General features: G+C 44.3%; 1 protein-coding gene across 2 annotated transcripts in view; it reads left to right on the top strand.

The window, feature by feature from the left end:
• The first annotated feature begins 3,379 nt into the window (after positions 1-3,379).
• Positions 3,380-16,095, top strand: part of LIN7A (lin-7 homolog A, crumbs cell polarity complex component) — a 48,926-nt gene continuing 36,210 nt past the window's right edge. Inside the window, exon 1 of one of the 2 annotated variants that reach the window (XM_048954101.1) lies at positions 3,380-3,627. In XM_048954101.1, coding sequence (XP_048810058.1) covers positions 3,585-3,627 — 43 coding nt within the window. In that variant the 5' untranslated portion in view covers positions 3,380-3,584. The remainder of the gene's footprint in view (positions 3,628-16,095) is intronic. The other variant, XM_048954108.1, reaches the window with a different exon arrangement.

The following is a 16,095-nucleotide window of genomic DNA, read 5'->3' as shown; positions in this document are numbered from 1 at the left end:
TCTATTTTTCTTTAGAAGTTAAATCAAAGCAAGCCTTTTCAAAAGACCTCTAATTTTTGTTAAGATTACAGGCAACAGTGAGTAATTGGTCCCTATGTTATCCTTATTGCTGCAGTGGTGTATCTTACTCAAGGCTGAATTTTGAAACTTCCAGCCAGGGGGCCACCTTATGTTGTAAGACAATAAATTTTAAGACTATAAATCCCTCCACCATTAAGCCTCATCCATATACATGGACCTATTCAGAGTGATTTAGTTCCTTCTTACCCTTTTCTTTGATAAGGTTTGACTGAGTTCCTTAAGCCTTATGTCAAAGCTGATTTTCTACCTTGAAAGGCAAACACCAGATCTCAGACTTCAGTAAGTTGCTTTACCAACACAAGGTGCAGAGTGAAGGTCATTGTGCTGGTTCTGCATAATATCTCTCTTCTGTATGTCCAAGGGTCACATTAGCGCTTCTGGCAACATCGCACCAAGAACTCAGTGTTGAGACTGTCACATAAGAATACCCCTCCCCAAAACTACCTCCAGTCTTGCAAGAATCCATTGCATTAGAATTGTAGAATCATAGAATCACCAAGGTTGGAAAAGACCCACAAGATCACCCAATCCAGCTATGCACCCATCACCAACAGTTCTAACTAAACCATGTCCATCAACACAATCCAAATGTTCCTTGAACACTCTTCATCACTTGCTTGCAGCAGCATTAAAAATACACTACTTTTGGGATGTAACTATTCAGAACAATTATTCAGATAATTCTCACCACTATTTGGACAGTTTATTAGAGAATCACAGAATAATAGGACTTCAAGGATATCCAGTCCAACCCCTGGCTTAAAGCAGGGCTAACTTCACAGCAAAAGCAAGTTGCCAAGATCTTCACCCAGTCAGGTTGGAAAATACGAAAGGACAGAGATTCTTTGTTTCATGGACAACTTCTTTCAAGGTTTACCCACTTCCAATGTTATGTTTTAATATGATTTGTGCCATCTCAAAGCATGGCCACCAACACCTCCATATCCCCATTTTAGATCTTACAATAAAATACTGCACTGACAGAGTAAGTCTGCAGGCATCCTATGAGAAATAGTCTTGTTCATTGGCATCTGACCACTGACTACTTTTGAAGACCTGTCAGTAAGCCCATTTCTAGCTTGTATGCTCAAAGTTCTGTTAATTCAATCTCATTTCCTTGGTTCAGTAAACATCACATGACACTGAATTAAAATTTCCAGTGCAGACCAAGGAATCAGCAAGCAGGCTGGGAGGCAGACCAGTGCCTTCCGTCTAAAAACATCCACATTCACTAAGGTGGGACTGGCCAGCACTACTCTTGCTGACTTTTGCTGTTAGTCCACTACTTCTCCTGGGAACTGATGCTGGAAAGCAAGAGCCACAGCTCCCTGCTTCATTCCAACCCCCTTCTCAAGTTAGGGAATTCTGCAGGACAACTTCTAAAATCTTCCCTGTACAGCTGCTTTAAGTACCCCTGGGCTAGTTATTTGACAGCCTTGAGCATTAACTGTGCAGCTATGCTGATTAGGAAATGTTTAATTTCAGCAAATGCTGCTTTTCATCTTCCTTGAGTGCACATAATACTCCCATTCAAGTCTCTCATCTGAGTGCCAATTAGCCCCTATGGCAGAGCACATGAAATCTGACCAGGGATAGATAAAAAAGGATTAAGTTGGAATAAGCTTATTGCTTTCCACAGGTACCCCGTTCAAGCACAAACACTGAATTAGCTAAACACGTATATTTCTAAAAGGCAATGTATTTGGCATTAACGATACACAGATATTAATAGAAAAGTTGCTGTTATAGCTGCATTTTGCTTCAAGAAGTCTGTTCACAACATGGCAGTTTAAAAGAGCAAGCCTGAAGGTTACGACGTTCCCTATGAAAAACAACTAATTAACTGTTGCTTTTAATATTGTTTAAACATAATTTTATACACGTACCAGATTTTTTTTAAGTGTCAGAGCAGTTTGAGTGTTGTCACATTAGGCTGTTATGGCTTCAAACACGAACTTCTTCCCCACCTAGGATGGTGAATCCTGTGTGCAGCAATGTGACTGCGTAAGAGGCACTGTTGCGCTTTATGTCGATCCAGCTGCTCTGCAAGTACATAAAGTCTACATAGTAAAAATCCTCACATTAATTTTGATTTTAAAAACTGACTGTTTGCCAGGAACTGCTTTCTTGACTCCAGTGTTTTAGCCAAACAAAACGTTTTCTTGTCAAGAAATCTGAATGAACTACTGTTCATTGTTTACTCATCAGAGAAACTTGTGCTGATTTGAGTTGAGCAAAAGAAGTGGGTGGATATTTATTATTTAAATTTCTCTAATTTTAATACTGCCATATGTATTTTTAATCTCTTGAAAGTTTTAGTGACATTTCCACAGCTTCCCTAATTACCTCTACTACCACTTAAATACCCTGGCAATTACAGCTGTTACCAATGCACAGTCTGTTCGTGCTGCATTTTCACACCCTCTGCGTTTTGTCAGCTCCACTGGACGAGAGGAACAGTGCTATGTCCCCTCTGGATTAAAGTTTTCCCAGTTTGGGCGTTTCTTGGGCAAGTGCAACAATGCAGGTACCGCACAGGACAGCAGTCAAAGGGGACTCAGTTCTTCACTGTCACTTCTCTGCGTACTTGCACACAGTGGAAGGCAGCACAACTGCACCTCCGTTTCCGGAGAGGCAGCAGAACGGCTCCCCCTGGGCTCCGGGCTAAGGACGGGGATGCACGGCAAGCACAACCAGCCGGCTGCTGGTCGGCCTTGCACAGCTCCAGCGCTAAGTTCAGCTTGAAGCCCGAGCGCTTCCTGTCCTGAATGGACTGAGCACATCCACCCGCACGAGGTGACCACGACGCACCCACGGTCGAGCTCTCCCTTTCTGCCTGTCAGCCCCGAGCTGCGGACATATCGCGCAGTATCCCGAGGACGGCCCGGAGCACACGGCAGCCCAGACGAGGCTCAGGGCTGAAGACGGGGCTGACAACTGTGGGTCCGTCCGAAGGGCGGTGCGGGGGGAGACACGTCGGTGCAGCGCAGCCCTGCGAAGGACTCCGCCGTCGCCTCTCCCGGCGGCTCCCGCAGGCGGCGCTGCGGCGCTCCCCGCCCTCGCGCTCTCCCTCCGCTGCGGCACCCCCGGGCGGCGGGGCCACAGACGGACCGCCCCTCGCCCGCCGCCCCCGGCCCCAGAAAGCCGTCACCGACGCCGCCCGTCCCTCAGGGCTGTGGGCCCCGAGACTCCGCTCCGAGGCGAGCGCGGCGGCCTCCCGCCGGGCCCGGACCCGCACCGCAGCGATGCCGGCAGCACGCGCCGGGCCCCGCCGGGCCGCCCTGCGCACGCTGCACCGCGGCGCCCCGTCCGCGTTGAGCCGCCCTCCGCTGGGCGCCCTCTCCGCCCCGCTCGCCTCCTCCTCCTCCTTTTCCTCCTCCTCCTCCCACGGAGCCACCCTCCTCCTCCGCCCCCTCTCCCTGCCAGCCTCCTCCCCGCCCTTCCCCTCGCTCCACGCCGGTGCCGGAGCCGCGCGTCACTCGGGCTCCAGCCCCGCCGCAGACATGGCGACGCTGACCGCGGTCCAGCCGCTCACGCTGGACAGAGGTAAGCGCGGCGGCTGCCGCCCCCGGCCCGGCCCGAGGGAGCATCGCGGGGCTCCGTGCGAGGCGGGCGGCGGGCGCTGCCGCGACGGCCCGCCCGTCCCCACGGCGTAAGGGCTGGAGGCGGCGGGTGGGCGGGCAGGCGGTGTCTCCCCGCGAGGCTCCGGAGCGAGGAGACGGGAGGAAAGTTTGTCCGCCGGCGGGGAGCGGCCGCGCGGCCGGGGGGCGCGTGCAGGACTGCACGGCGAGGGCTGGGGCTCCGCGCAGGTGCCCCGCGGCCGTGCGCCCGGTTCCCCCCGCCTCGCTGCTGCGGGAGAGCCGCGGCCGGGGCGCGGCGCACATCCGCACCTGTCCGGCGGCGGCCGTGCGCTTGGGGCGGGCGGAGCGGGCGCCCGGGGAAGCGGTGCGTGTGTCACCGGAACGCGGCTTTTGGGGTTCGTGCGGAGGTGCTGTGGCTGCGCGCTGACGGTAATGGTGTTACTCTGTGTGATGTTACTCTGCCAGGGTGCTGTGCGTGTCTGTAGGCGGCTGCTCGGTCCGCGGAGAGAGAGCAGTTGATGTTTTGCTAGCCTTGAGTTTGTGTCAGCAGCCTGACTGAGGTAGTGAAAAGCGGTGCTGAAATCACGAACTTTTGTTTAAATTCAGTTTTTGCCTCTGGGCTGTGAAAATTGGACGACTCCCTCGCGATGCATTTGTGCCGCTTGCAAGGCTGAGCAGAAATGCTGTTCAGTTTCTGTGGTCACAAAGGAGAAGAACTTAACCTGATGTCTGATTTGTTTTGCTTCTGTGGTTCTGTGAGTTAAAGAGGTCACACAGCTCGCAAAACAGTTTCTTGAGTTGCAGGTGCATCGCTCTTCTTAACTTCCATCAAGGAGCCCTGAGTGGCTCTGAACATGTATAAGTCTTGTACTCTTGAAAGCAGAATTTAGGCCAGTGCTACTTATTTCTTTAACGTGTTCTTTCTAGAGGATTAAGACAGGCTTTCAGAGCAAGACAGGGAGCGTCTTCCTGTAAATCCTGTGCAAAAGAAGCCTGATGAACCCAGTTTCAAGGTGAGAAAGATGGTGCAGGAACCTTTACTGGAACCTGATTGAGAACAAACCAGTTCTGCAGAGGTTCACAGAATCACAGAAGGTTATGAGTTGGAAAGGATCAGCAGGGATCATTGAGCCCAACTCCTGGCTGCATACAAAACCACCCAAAATCAAACCCTATGTCTGAGAGCATTGTCCGAACACTCCTTGAACTCAGTCAGCTCTGTGCAATGACCACTGCCCTGGGGAGACTGTTCCTGTCCCTAACCACCCTCTGGTGAAGAACCTTTTCCTATTGACACTAAGTAGAGTTTGCTGGATGGTTTTAATTTCAACATTTGAAGAAAAGGTGAATCTAAAATTATTCTTACTGAAATAACAAAGTGCTGGCATGCGCTTGAAATTAAACTGTTCAGAAATCCACTGTGTAATCTACAGTTTCACCCTAATACTGTTTTCAGTAAGCAGGACAAATCTATTTCCTGGCAAAGAGCTGAACAGATGGCAATCCATTAGCAAACCTGGCTTTTCTAAGGAAAGTATTACTATTTCAGAATTACACGTTTCTTTTCATCACTAACAGTGCTTTAAAATATCCACGATACACAAAAATGCAAATTAGTCCCAATTTAAATGTAAACATCTGTTGTCGGTGTCCAGAATATGCCTAAATATTTGGCAGAGGTGCTTGCGTTGTGGACTCCCTGGTTGTCAGCCAGGGCTGACAGTAGTATGAGGAGATGTAACATCACGGAGCAGTAAGATGTGATGTGCAGAAGGGAACTATGGGCAAGAAGAAATAGGTTTAAATACTGCACCTGGCCTGCAGACGGCCATTTCGTCAGCAAGATACACTTTGTCACCCATAACAAGTTGTTATCATATCAGCTGGAGAGGGTGGGCTGACACTCCAGGAGCAACCCAAGCCTGGTGCTTCCAGGTACTTCCTCTGTAGTCTTTCACAGGCAAGGAAGCAGGAAAGTGCTATGCAGAGTGATTTTCCACATTTTGGTTGTTCTACTGAAGCAGACACAGCTATGTTTATTGTCACTTACACTTTGCACAGCTCTGCTGTGATGTAGGCCCAGCCCAGGGAAGAGTTGTAGCCTTGTATCCACTAGGCTGTGCCCCACAGAGTGCTATGTGCAGCAAGAAAATAGCATTGCACGAGAGGCAACACTCACTGCCATGCATTGCGTAGGGAATTTGCTTTATCTCTGGCTAAGAAATGTTTGCTGTTCTCCCCCACTGAGGCATCCAGAAATAGTAAAACTTCGTATAGATGCATACATCAGAAATCTGAGTTAGGCCACAGCATCGTCTGCTCTCATACAAAACCTGCATTCTGTGTTCAGTGCAGGGATGGGAGCGTTCCTAGCGCCTGACACAAGTGGAATTCAGAATCGTGTGGTAAAATGAATTACCATTTAAAGGTGAAGGGCATGTTGTGTGTGAATGATTGAAAGCCAATTACATTCTGGAAGATTACTTCAGTCCAAAGCACAGGAATTAATTTCCTTAATTCCTGTCATCATGTGCCTTTCTACCTGCACAAATGTGTGCAAGTTCCATTAGGGCTTTTTAATATGTAGAACAAGTTCACAAAATAATGGAAATTTTAATCGCTTACAATTTAATCTCCAAGGCTTTTGCCTGACCTTTGTGTGGTGCTCTGCTGGGAGGAGGGGAAGGAATCAGCAAGTGCTTCAGTGCAGAGATGTGAAGCACTGGAGCTGAGGGGGTACGGCTCTGGGCTGAGCTTCATGTGCCTGTGAGCTTTGTGAGGGGCAGAGCCTGTCCTCCGAGTGTCTTCAAGCAACTCTGTCAGTCTTTTACAGAAAGAAGTGCACCTTCTTGTCTCTTGCATGCATCTTGCATGCTGAATGGGTGCCACTCTGTTGGTAATCCCCAGAGCCCACCAGGCCTCACTGTGGGAAGGTTTTAGGCCAATTCAGAGGTGATGCCAGAAACTTTGAAAGCTGTGCTTGTTCCACGTTGAGGTGAAAAGTTACAGTGCTGCGTTATGTAAACTGACAAAGTAAGGTTGGATTTTGTTTTTCATTTTATGTCCAAGGTTATGGATTTTTAAAGTATGCTCCTGGTTTAATTTGGACATCAGATCAAAATGGAATGTTTAAAAATGCCCATGCTGTGTTGTTTGTTTTTTTTTTTTCACCTTTGCGTGCCACTTTTATTGGCACACCTTGTGCTTTGTTCTCAGCACTCGATCAGCAGCACTGCCTCTACCTGTCCTCACAGTGCCTTCAGCGTGCCACAGCCCTGGGTGACCAGCAGTGGCCACTTTCCCCATCATCAGACAGAGCTCGCATCTCCCTCGTAGCCGTATTCTGTTGCCTTTCTCTCCCCAAAGCCCTGTGCAGATACAGGAAGCTCCTGATGGGTGTGAGGCACTCAATGAGTGCCTTAGCACAGTCTAATGGAAGCTTTTTCTGCAAATGACACTGTGCTCCAAGGTATATGATGGAAGGGAGCACCTTTCTGCTCTTCCCTTGGTGCTCGTTTTAGGAATGGTCGTATGGAGACGCACAGTTTGAAGCAAGCATCTTGCTAGCTAGGCATAATGTGTGTTCCACTCTGAACTTCCTCTGTCTTACTAGTTCGGCAGTTTTCATCAAGCTTGTTTTACATAACATTTTACTTGTGCTCTTTCTTCTGAGATGAAAATCTGCTCTGACAGAAAATTGACCATTTATTTACTCAGATTGCTGCAAAACTTCAGTTATTCTTCCTTGTTCCCGACCGTGAAAATGGCAGCTTTAAAAGAGCACTTTTCAGAAGTTCTTGCTTTTGATGATTCTATACAATTAGGCTGTACAAAGACCATTGCATGATTAAGTGCATGGAAATATTTCTCATTTGAAGGAGAGCTTTCAACTGTCTTTTATTAATAATCCATGTCCTCTTACGTTTTTCTTTATATAGTTTCTATTCATGCATGGCACTGGTGGTTTCAATTCTTCATGTGATTGAGGATAAAAGAAGAAATTTGAATAGACTGAATATACTGAGCTGATATATTAATCCCTGTGAAGTTTCACGACAAGGTCATAGCTATTGGCTGTTGACAACCAAATTTCTCCTCACTTTCAATTATATCCTAGGCAACTGGAAATACTTCTTGCTCTTGAGCTGTGGCACACAGCTAATCTCTGTTGGTTTTTTAAGAATTCAAAGAAGTTTTGTTTTTTTTTTTTAGTGGAGGGATGTCCCATAACTTCCTGAAAATCCTTAATGAAGCATCGTGTTCAGTGACAGTAAATATGTAATTGAATCAATTTATAATTTGATTTGATGGCTATCAGCCACCAGCTGATAGCAGAGGTAGATGTACTCTATGAAATATGACCAGATGACATTTGACCATTTGCATGCTAGAGGGCATACATGTTTTTTTTTTCCCATCAATGCTTATACATTTCTATACAACAGAACTGAATACTGAGTATAAGTTGCTAGATACTGTCTGTGGAAAAAAATGTATAACGTACTCGTCAGTAAGATGAAGTCAGAGTCATAAAGTGTGAAATATACTCCTTGACAGAGGTACAGCATAAGGCCAGCTATCTTTTACAGTGCGGTTAAGCCCTTCAAAACAGTGCTAAGCGGTTATGCTGCTCCCTGCATGGCTTTCAACAAAGCGTTTCCATCTGTCAGAGAGATTTCTTGTACTGCTCTCCAACCTGGCGTGTTAAAGGAGGAAAATACTTCTGCAGTGCTGTGTGCTTTAAGTCTAACGTTCCTCTATTTGGTATGCCAGCTGATGACGTATAAATAATCAAATTCATTCTTCTGAGGCTACAAAAAGGCCTGTTGTTTGTAGAAACAGAGAGAATTGACCATTCTGGATTCAGTCTGAAATGTGATTTTTTTGTTTTCCATCAGTATGCCAACATATATTTGATTTTTTTTTCCATGTATTTTTATGAAGGAATGGATTAAGGTAAGCAGGTAATATGAGTGTTTTTGAGGATCCATGCAGTTTAAGAGTTTTTTTTAGCCACATATAGACTCTTGGAGATCTGCAGCAAGAATATGAGAAAGTCTCAACCTGAATGTAATCTTTGATAACATATTTTGAAAAGTTGAATGCACACATTTGACTTGGATGCCTCAAGGCAGCAGAAGACTGGCCTGGTGGAGCTGGCTAGGCACGCTGCTGCATGAGCTCTATATTACAAGGCAAGCTGGGCATCAAGGAGAGGGCTCTGTCCTCAGGCCTGAGGCAGCTCCTGATGATGGGACGTTGAAACTGAGCTTTGTCACGATGCATGGGAGCGAATGAAAAGTTCATTGCATCATCTCCAGCACGCGCCAGGCACAGCGGGCCTCTGGTGCTGCCTTCCTCCAGAGAGTCGTGCCTTTGTGGCTCATGCCATGAAGATGCATGGAAATGTCTTCAAAAAGTGGCATTTTTTAATGTTTAACTTTTATAGAGTGTAGAGGGGGAATATCTGATATTTCCAGTCATGTTTGTCTTAGAAGCACATAACTGGGCAGCCAGACAGTAGTGGTGAGAGACACCTCTGATTCCCTCTTGCTCAGGGATCTCACGTTCCTCCTGGTCTGTCAGGCTGAAAAATTCCATAGATATGGTAGCAATGAAATAATTCTTGTAGCCTACCTGAATTAATCTTCTATAGAACAAAGTGATAAACAGAACTTGCATGTGTATGTTATGCGTCTCGTTCTTCAAATGGAGCTTTCTGCTGAAGCTTGTTGGCATGGATTTCAGTCCACGACAAGCTCTGGAATGGGTGAGGGGTTGACCATTTGAAACAAGTTGAGAGATAATATCAGAAAGCACAAGGGGTGCTATTTTTATGCATAGTAATCTAAATTATTTCACATTATGCGTTTTTGACATTTAAAAATAATACTAACATGCTGTAAACTGTATATGTATGTACAAACCCAAGATTTTCAAAGTTAATCTCAGTCAGCTTCCTTTGTGATAGTTGCTGGAAATTCACCTTTGGAATAAGAAATATTCAACAATTGATTCTCTGTTCAGATGAGCAGGTTTGATTCAGAAGCACGCATTTGCATAGTAATGATGCTTTCCTGAGTATTTAAACTACAAGCTCAGACCTCAGCTGTGTTTAAAAGAGAGAGATGAAAACTTTTTTTGAGAACTTTTTTCTCCATGGTTCAAAGTAGAATGGTTACATTCTATTTTTATATATTTTTATATACTTGTATGTAGTTCTGCTAAGTCACCAGGAAATGCTTCTCATAATGAGTTGTCATTACCTTAGTGCTCCTTTAATAATAGGGCTTTTTGTTGGTTTTTTGCTTTTTTAAAGAAGAAAAGATTGATTAGAAAAGTGGATTTCCAGAAGAGATTGGAGAACTCTTATTATTTAAAATATAGAACAATTAAGTATCCAGGAATACACAGAGCATCAAGGCATTGATTTGTTTCTGTGTAAACGTGGATAATTGAATAAAGAAGAGCATTGCTCAGAATAGACTTAATTCATTTTTTTCTGAAGCAAAATTACATTTTTACTGATTCGTTTTAATAGAACCCCAAGTTTAAACACTAATCCTTTATATCCACTAACTCTTTAATTTTCTTTCCTCAACCATGTTTTCTGAAAAAGGATAAATCTCCCAGATAACAAGGCGTCAATCCCTCTGCAATCAGTGAGGCATTAGGGAAAAATGCACTTGAAATAGCTTATATAGATCACCATAGTCATCAGCAGTAGTTTTAACCATCAGAAACTTGTTTACTGTCATCTCATCAGCTTCCAATAGGTTTGGCAGTAGTGTTTGTGCCAAATGCTGTTTACTGAATCAGCACAGGAATAAAAGGATAACACATCTGTTCTTATACAGAGGCAGACTGGAGAAACTTTAAGAGAGGACGTTGGCCTTAAAATCAATGAAGCACTCTTTGAAAAGAGAGGTGATTTGATGTCTGATCATCTTGTAATCCAGTGGTAATAGTGGTGGAACTTACACTAATTTATTCTACACTTTCTGCTTCCTAACAGTACAACCATCTTAAAACATGCCGGGTGTGCTCCTGAGATCTTAGGCAGGTACCTCCCTTCTTGTGATACCAGGCTGTGAAGCGCTCTAGTTCTCCTGCTCCTGTTCTCAGCATAGTTCAACGTGTAGGATACCAAACAACTGCATTCCAAAAGTGACACTGAGCTCTTTCCCACAGAGGTTTCCCATTTGAAAGTTTTTTTCATAACTTGCAGCAGCAATCGAAGTGGTCGTGGCTTTCTTCTGAGGTCATAGGCTTTCCTAGTTGTAAGTTAATTGTGAGCAGTTGTTGAGATCTACCATCAGCATATGTTTATTGCCTAGGTGTACTGCCAGAGGATTTTATTCATTGTTTCCTTCTTATTGTAGCTTTTCCCATGCACATACTCAACAGTTTCTTTTCTCTTCCTTGAGAAATGGCTAGTATGTAGCCAGCTACCAGAGGGATTCCATCCGCAGAAAGTAATATTGTTAAACCCACTAAAACTGAAGAAAGGATATTAACTTTCTTGTTGTTACCTGAGCCTACAGGGAATCTTATCTTAGGTGTATGTGTGTAATCACTGCGTCACAGCCGTTCTATTGCATGAATGCCATTTTTTTACCGTCATTTTACTGGAATCTCAAGGCACCTAAAAGCCCCCAGAAGATAAAATTGTGAAGCTAGACTTAAAGTGAAGATTTGCATTGCAACTATGTACAACTGCCAGTAGCCCACAGCCATCTTTCTCATCTTTCTGGTAATAAAAGAGAAAGATTTAAGATTCAGATTAGTTGGGGAGGTAAGAACTGAGAAGAGGCAGCAGGAGACTGGTAATGACATGAGCAGAGAGGAGAGTGAGAGCAACTGCCTTGGCTCCAGCACAGTGCCTGTTGTGATGGAGAATTAGCATCCTGAAGTTAACCTTGCCTCCCTTTGAGAGGCACCGTTTGGTGCCTTTTCTCCCCTTCCTGTCATCTTCCCTGCCAACAAAAATCACTCTTATGCAAACAGAAAGCATGCTGCAAGTATCTGTGTGGGTAATGTATGAGGTTGCCCATATGGCCAATACTTTTGTTTTGCAGTGTAGGACACACATAGGACACACTAATACACTACACAGCTAAGAGAAAAGTATATCCAAGTTGGAAGTAATAGTTTTCATCCTGTTTTTCTTTGTTTGCACAAGCCTATTGATTGTAGTTATTTCTGTTCTACAATTCTTGAGCTTAGTCAAATTTTTAATTCCTTCCCTGATTTTAATGCTGTATGCTTACTGACTAAATCACAAAAGCAAGTATCCTGTAAAGTAGGGTTACAGAATCACAGAATCACAGAATCACCCGGGTTGGAAGGGACCCCAAGGATCATGTAGTTCCAACCCCCCTGCCTGGCAGGGCCACCAAACATACACATTCAGATCAGGTTGCCCAGGACCCCGTCCAACCTGGCCTTAAACACGTCCAAGGACGGGGCATCCACAACCTCCCTGGGCAGCCCGTTCCAGGGCCTAACCACTCTCCTAGTAAAGAACTTCCCCCTAACATCTAACCTAAATCTTCCCTCCTTCAACTTAAAACCATTTCCCCTAGTCCTGCTGTCGTCAGCCCTTTTGAAGAGTTTACTCCCCTCTTGGGTGTAGGTTCCCTTCAGGTATTGATAGGCTGCAATGAGGTCACCCCGCAGCCTTCTCTTCTCCAGGCTGAACAAGCCCAACTCCCTCAGCCTGTCCTCATAGGGGAGGTGCTCCAGCCCCCTGATCATCTTAGTCGCCCTCCTCTGGACCCTTTCCAAAATCTCAATGTCTTTCTTGTACTGAGGGCTCCACACCTGGACACAGTACTCCAGATGGGGCCTCACAAGAGCCGTGTAGAGAGGGACAATCACCTCCCTGTCCCTGCTGGCCACCCCTCTCCTGATGGAGCCCAGGATCCCATTTGCCTTTCGAGCTGCCAGAGCGCACTGCTGGCTCATATTCAGTCTCTCGTCCATCAGGACCCCCAGGTCCTTCTCTGCCGAGCTGCCCTCAAGGACCACTCCTCCCAGCCTGTACAGGTGCCTGGGGTTCTTCCGGCCCAAATGCAAAACCTTGCACTTTGCCGTGTTGAACCTCATCAGGTTCACCCGAGCCCAGCCCTCCAGCCTGTCGAGGTCCCTCTGAATGGCATCCCTTCCTTCCACCGTATCAACCGCACCACTCAGCTTGGTGTCGTCAGCAAACTTGCTGAGGGTGCACTCAATTCCCTCATCGATGTCATTAATAAAGATGTTGAAGAGCACCGGTCCCAAGACAGACCCTTGGGGGACACCACTTGTTACCGGCCTCCACCTGGACATAGAGCCATTAACCACCACCCTCTGTCTGCGGCCTTTCAACCAATTGCTTATCCATCGGGTCGTCCACCCATCAAATCCACTTCCCTCCAATTTGGAGATGAGGATGTGGTGGGGGACCATGTCAAAGGCCTTGAAAAAGGGTTCCTGGTGTATTCTAATGTAGTAGCCTTTTTTATTTTTTTCTTTTAATCTGGGATCAGAACCTGGAACATGTTCACATTTGCAGTTTCAGCAAGACACCCAGTGTGCTTCTGGCTGGCATTTAAAATGGTGGCATTCCAGCATGATTAGTGGCTTCTGCTGAACGAATCCTCCAAGGCCGAGAGATGCTGTCTTCAGGAGATAGATGAGGCTGGTGGAGTTGCTGGGGCATCTTTTTACGAGTTACCTATAGCTACAGGAAGGAGCATACAATTTCCTTACTTTCACAAAGTTTAGATTGTAGGACCTTATTTCTTAAAAGCCGGATCCTTACACTGCTGAATTTCTGAATGTCTCAGGGATTTCGAACTTTGCTTCAGAGGTTGATTTATTTTTTTTCCTGTTATTTTATAGCTTCAGAAGGCTAAAACACTATTTTACACTTCCTGTGAAGGCAAATAGCTGCTTCAAACACTTGAGAACTTTGGGGTTTTTAGAAGTCCTTACAGAAAGGCTAAAGAACTACAATAACAAACTCTGAAGCAACAAAGTATTATGCTTCCTGTTGGAAATGAATGTTTTTGTTGTTTGTTTTTTGAATAAATGAATATATACATGTATATGTTCATATTTATAGCATGCACAGCATGTATTTATTTGAATACAACATTCACTTTTTTTGCTAAGTCTAAAAAAATGTTTTTGTGTCATTCACAGCTAACTGTCCCTTGTCAGAAAAGGCACAAGAACCGTGTCTCATCTGTTCTATTCAGCACTGAGTAGCTGTCTATAAATCTTAATTATGATCACCAAGAGCGCACACAATTGAACAATAGAAAGTTGTATCTGTATATGGAGAGAAAAAAGAAATGTTACCTTCCCTTCTCTTTTCTCCCAAGGTGATGCACGAGAAAAATCATGGCGTTCTTTTCAAAGAACTGTGCAAGAACATAGCAGTGTTTTCAATGTTTGTCTATTCTTTGCATTTTCAACTTCATTTTTTTAAATCCCTTCTCTTAAAGGATAATTTGGAAACTTGTTTTCACACTGGTGCTATATTCGAAGCTTTCTATACACAATCAGTGGGTGCTGTCACAGGGTTGGTGTATGTCTTGGTTACTCACAGATGGCAAAATCTTCTGATGAAAATTCTCAAACTTACATTTCTGCACCTCCTCACCTTCACTGCTTAAAAAATTATAACAAAACTACTAATTTGGAAGAATAAAATTATATAACTATTTTAAAATTATTTGATTTTAAAATTAATTTTAAACGCTCATCTCTGAAAATTCTGAATTGCATTATTACTATTCAGGCCTAGTTTTAATAAAACCCATGGAAATTCATCATAAAGAAAAGATCTTGAATTACCTATCAATTCAAGCTGCACTGTTTTATTATCATCCCTCTAAAAAGCAGTAGTGGAAATGTGACAACACCAGGTCACATTCTCAAAGGATCTGATGAACTTAACAGTTTTAGGAACTTTGTGGATCTCTCTCAATAAGCCAAATTTTGAAAATTGTCACCAGGGACACTGGTGACTCTGACTTACACCACTTACGCGAAGGCTTCATTGTAAAAATTGAGGAGTGGCTTTACGTGTGCGGATTAATGATTATGCCAGAAAAATTGACCAAGATAAAGCACATCCAGTTCTTCCAGTTAGCCTTTATGGCAGGTTAGGGCTGTGAAAAAGCCCTAGCTGAATATAAGAATGGAAATCACCAATTAAAACTTACTGGGTTAGAAGGGGGAAAATTACTCAGACGTTGGTAGACATTGAGAAATTCCAAGAAAATAAAGGAGTATACTTCTTCACTTAAAAGGACCTTTTGAATGTTGAATTTGAACACACTAAGGGAGTATTAAGGAGCAGTATGCCTAAAATGGCACAATTTCAATATTTTGGATCGTATTCCTGAAATGGGAAAAGAGGAATTGCTGAAGAGAATCACAAGGGTCTTTTGTGGTGTTGAGGCTGCTGGATGGAAAGATCTCCACACAATATCTATCTGTATTTTGGATCATAGGTGACTCTGCATTCCTTGCAAATTAAGTGTCCTTTCTGTAAGTTATTTCACAAAACGTATCAGACCTCTACTGTCATATTCAGGTGTTCCTGCCAAAGCTGTTGGGAAGACTCATGGTGATTAACGTGCCTTGGGGTATGCAGCATCTGGGTCAGGAGCACAGGGAAGCAGAGGGCTTGTATGCCTGTGGTGTGTCTGAGAAGATAGAGCCAGAGAAATCTGAGTGTATCACCAACATACAGAAAAAGAAATATAGACCCAGATAGGGTCTGATGAATAGCCAAAGAAAACAAGAATGACGCAGGCATGGGGTATGTATGTATACTCAATTTTATCCCATGCTTAGTTTTCCTCATTTGTTATGAAAAAAAAAAAAAAAAGCATCAGATTTTTGGTTAAGACATTTGTAAAACTTTTAACCAAAAAGCTCTGAAGGTGACTGTTCTCAAGTGTGGTGTCTTCTGTACCACATGGAGGTAAATTTGCATGAATTTTTCACTGTAAATCTGGACAGTAACACTGGATTTCATCGTACCGTGATGTACGTAGGATGCAGGCATTTACATCTAAGCTAATCATCTAGTCTCCCTTTGTAGTCAACAAAGAGAACAGGCGCTCCTAGAATATGATTCATCTTATCTAAAATAGGTCAGATAAATTGTAGCCTGAAAGTGTTTCTCTTCATTGAAAGTAGCAACAGTCTGGGGTGAGAACTGAGCTGCAGATGCCTGCATTAGAACTGTGGTGAGTTGAAATCCTCAGCACAAGGTGAATCATGAGGGTTTGGTTGTTCTTATATTTCTGCGTACACAGTAATGTTTAACCACAGGAGTAGAAGTGATACTGCATTAAACCTATAACTGCTACCCATATAATATAAACTAATATAAACATAAAGCTATATAACTATAAATATTAGTGTAGCT

Source organism: Lagopus muta, chromosome 1, assembly GCF_023343835.1.
Source record: "Lagopus muta isolate bLagMut1 chromosome 1, bLagMut1 primary, whole genome shotgun sequence".
Classification (NCBI taxonomy): Eukaryota; Metazoa; Chordata; class Aves; order Galliformes; family Phasianidae; genus Lagopus; species Lagopus muta.
This window is presented reverse-complemented; position numbering and strand designations above follow the sequence as displayed.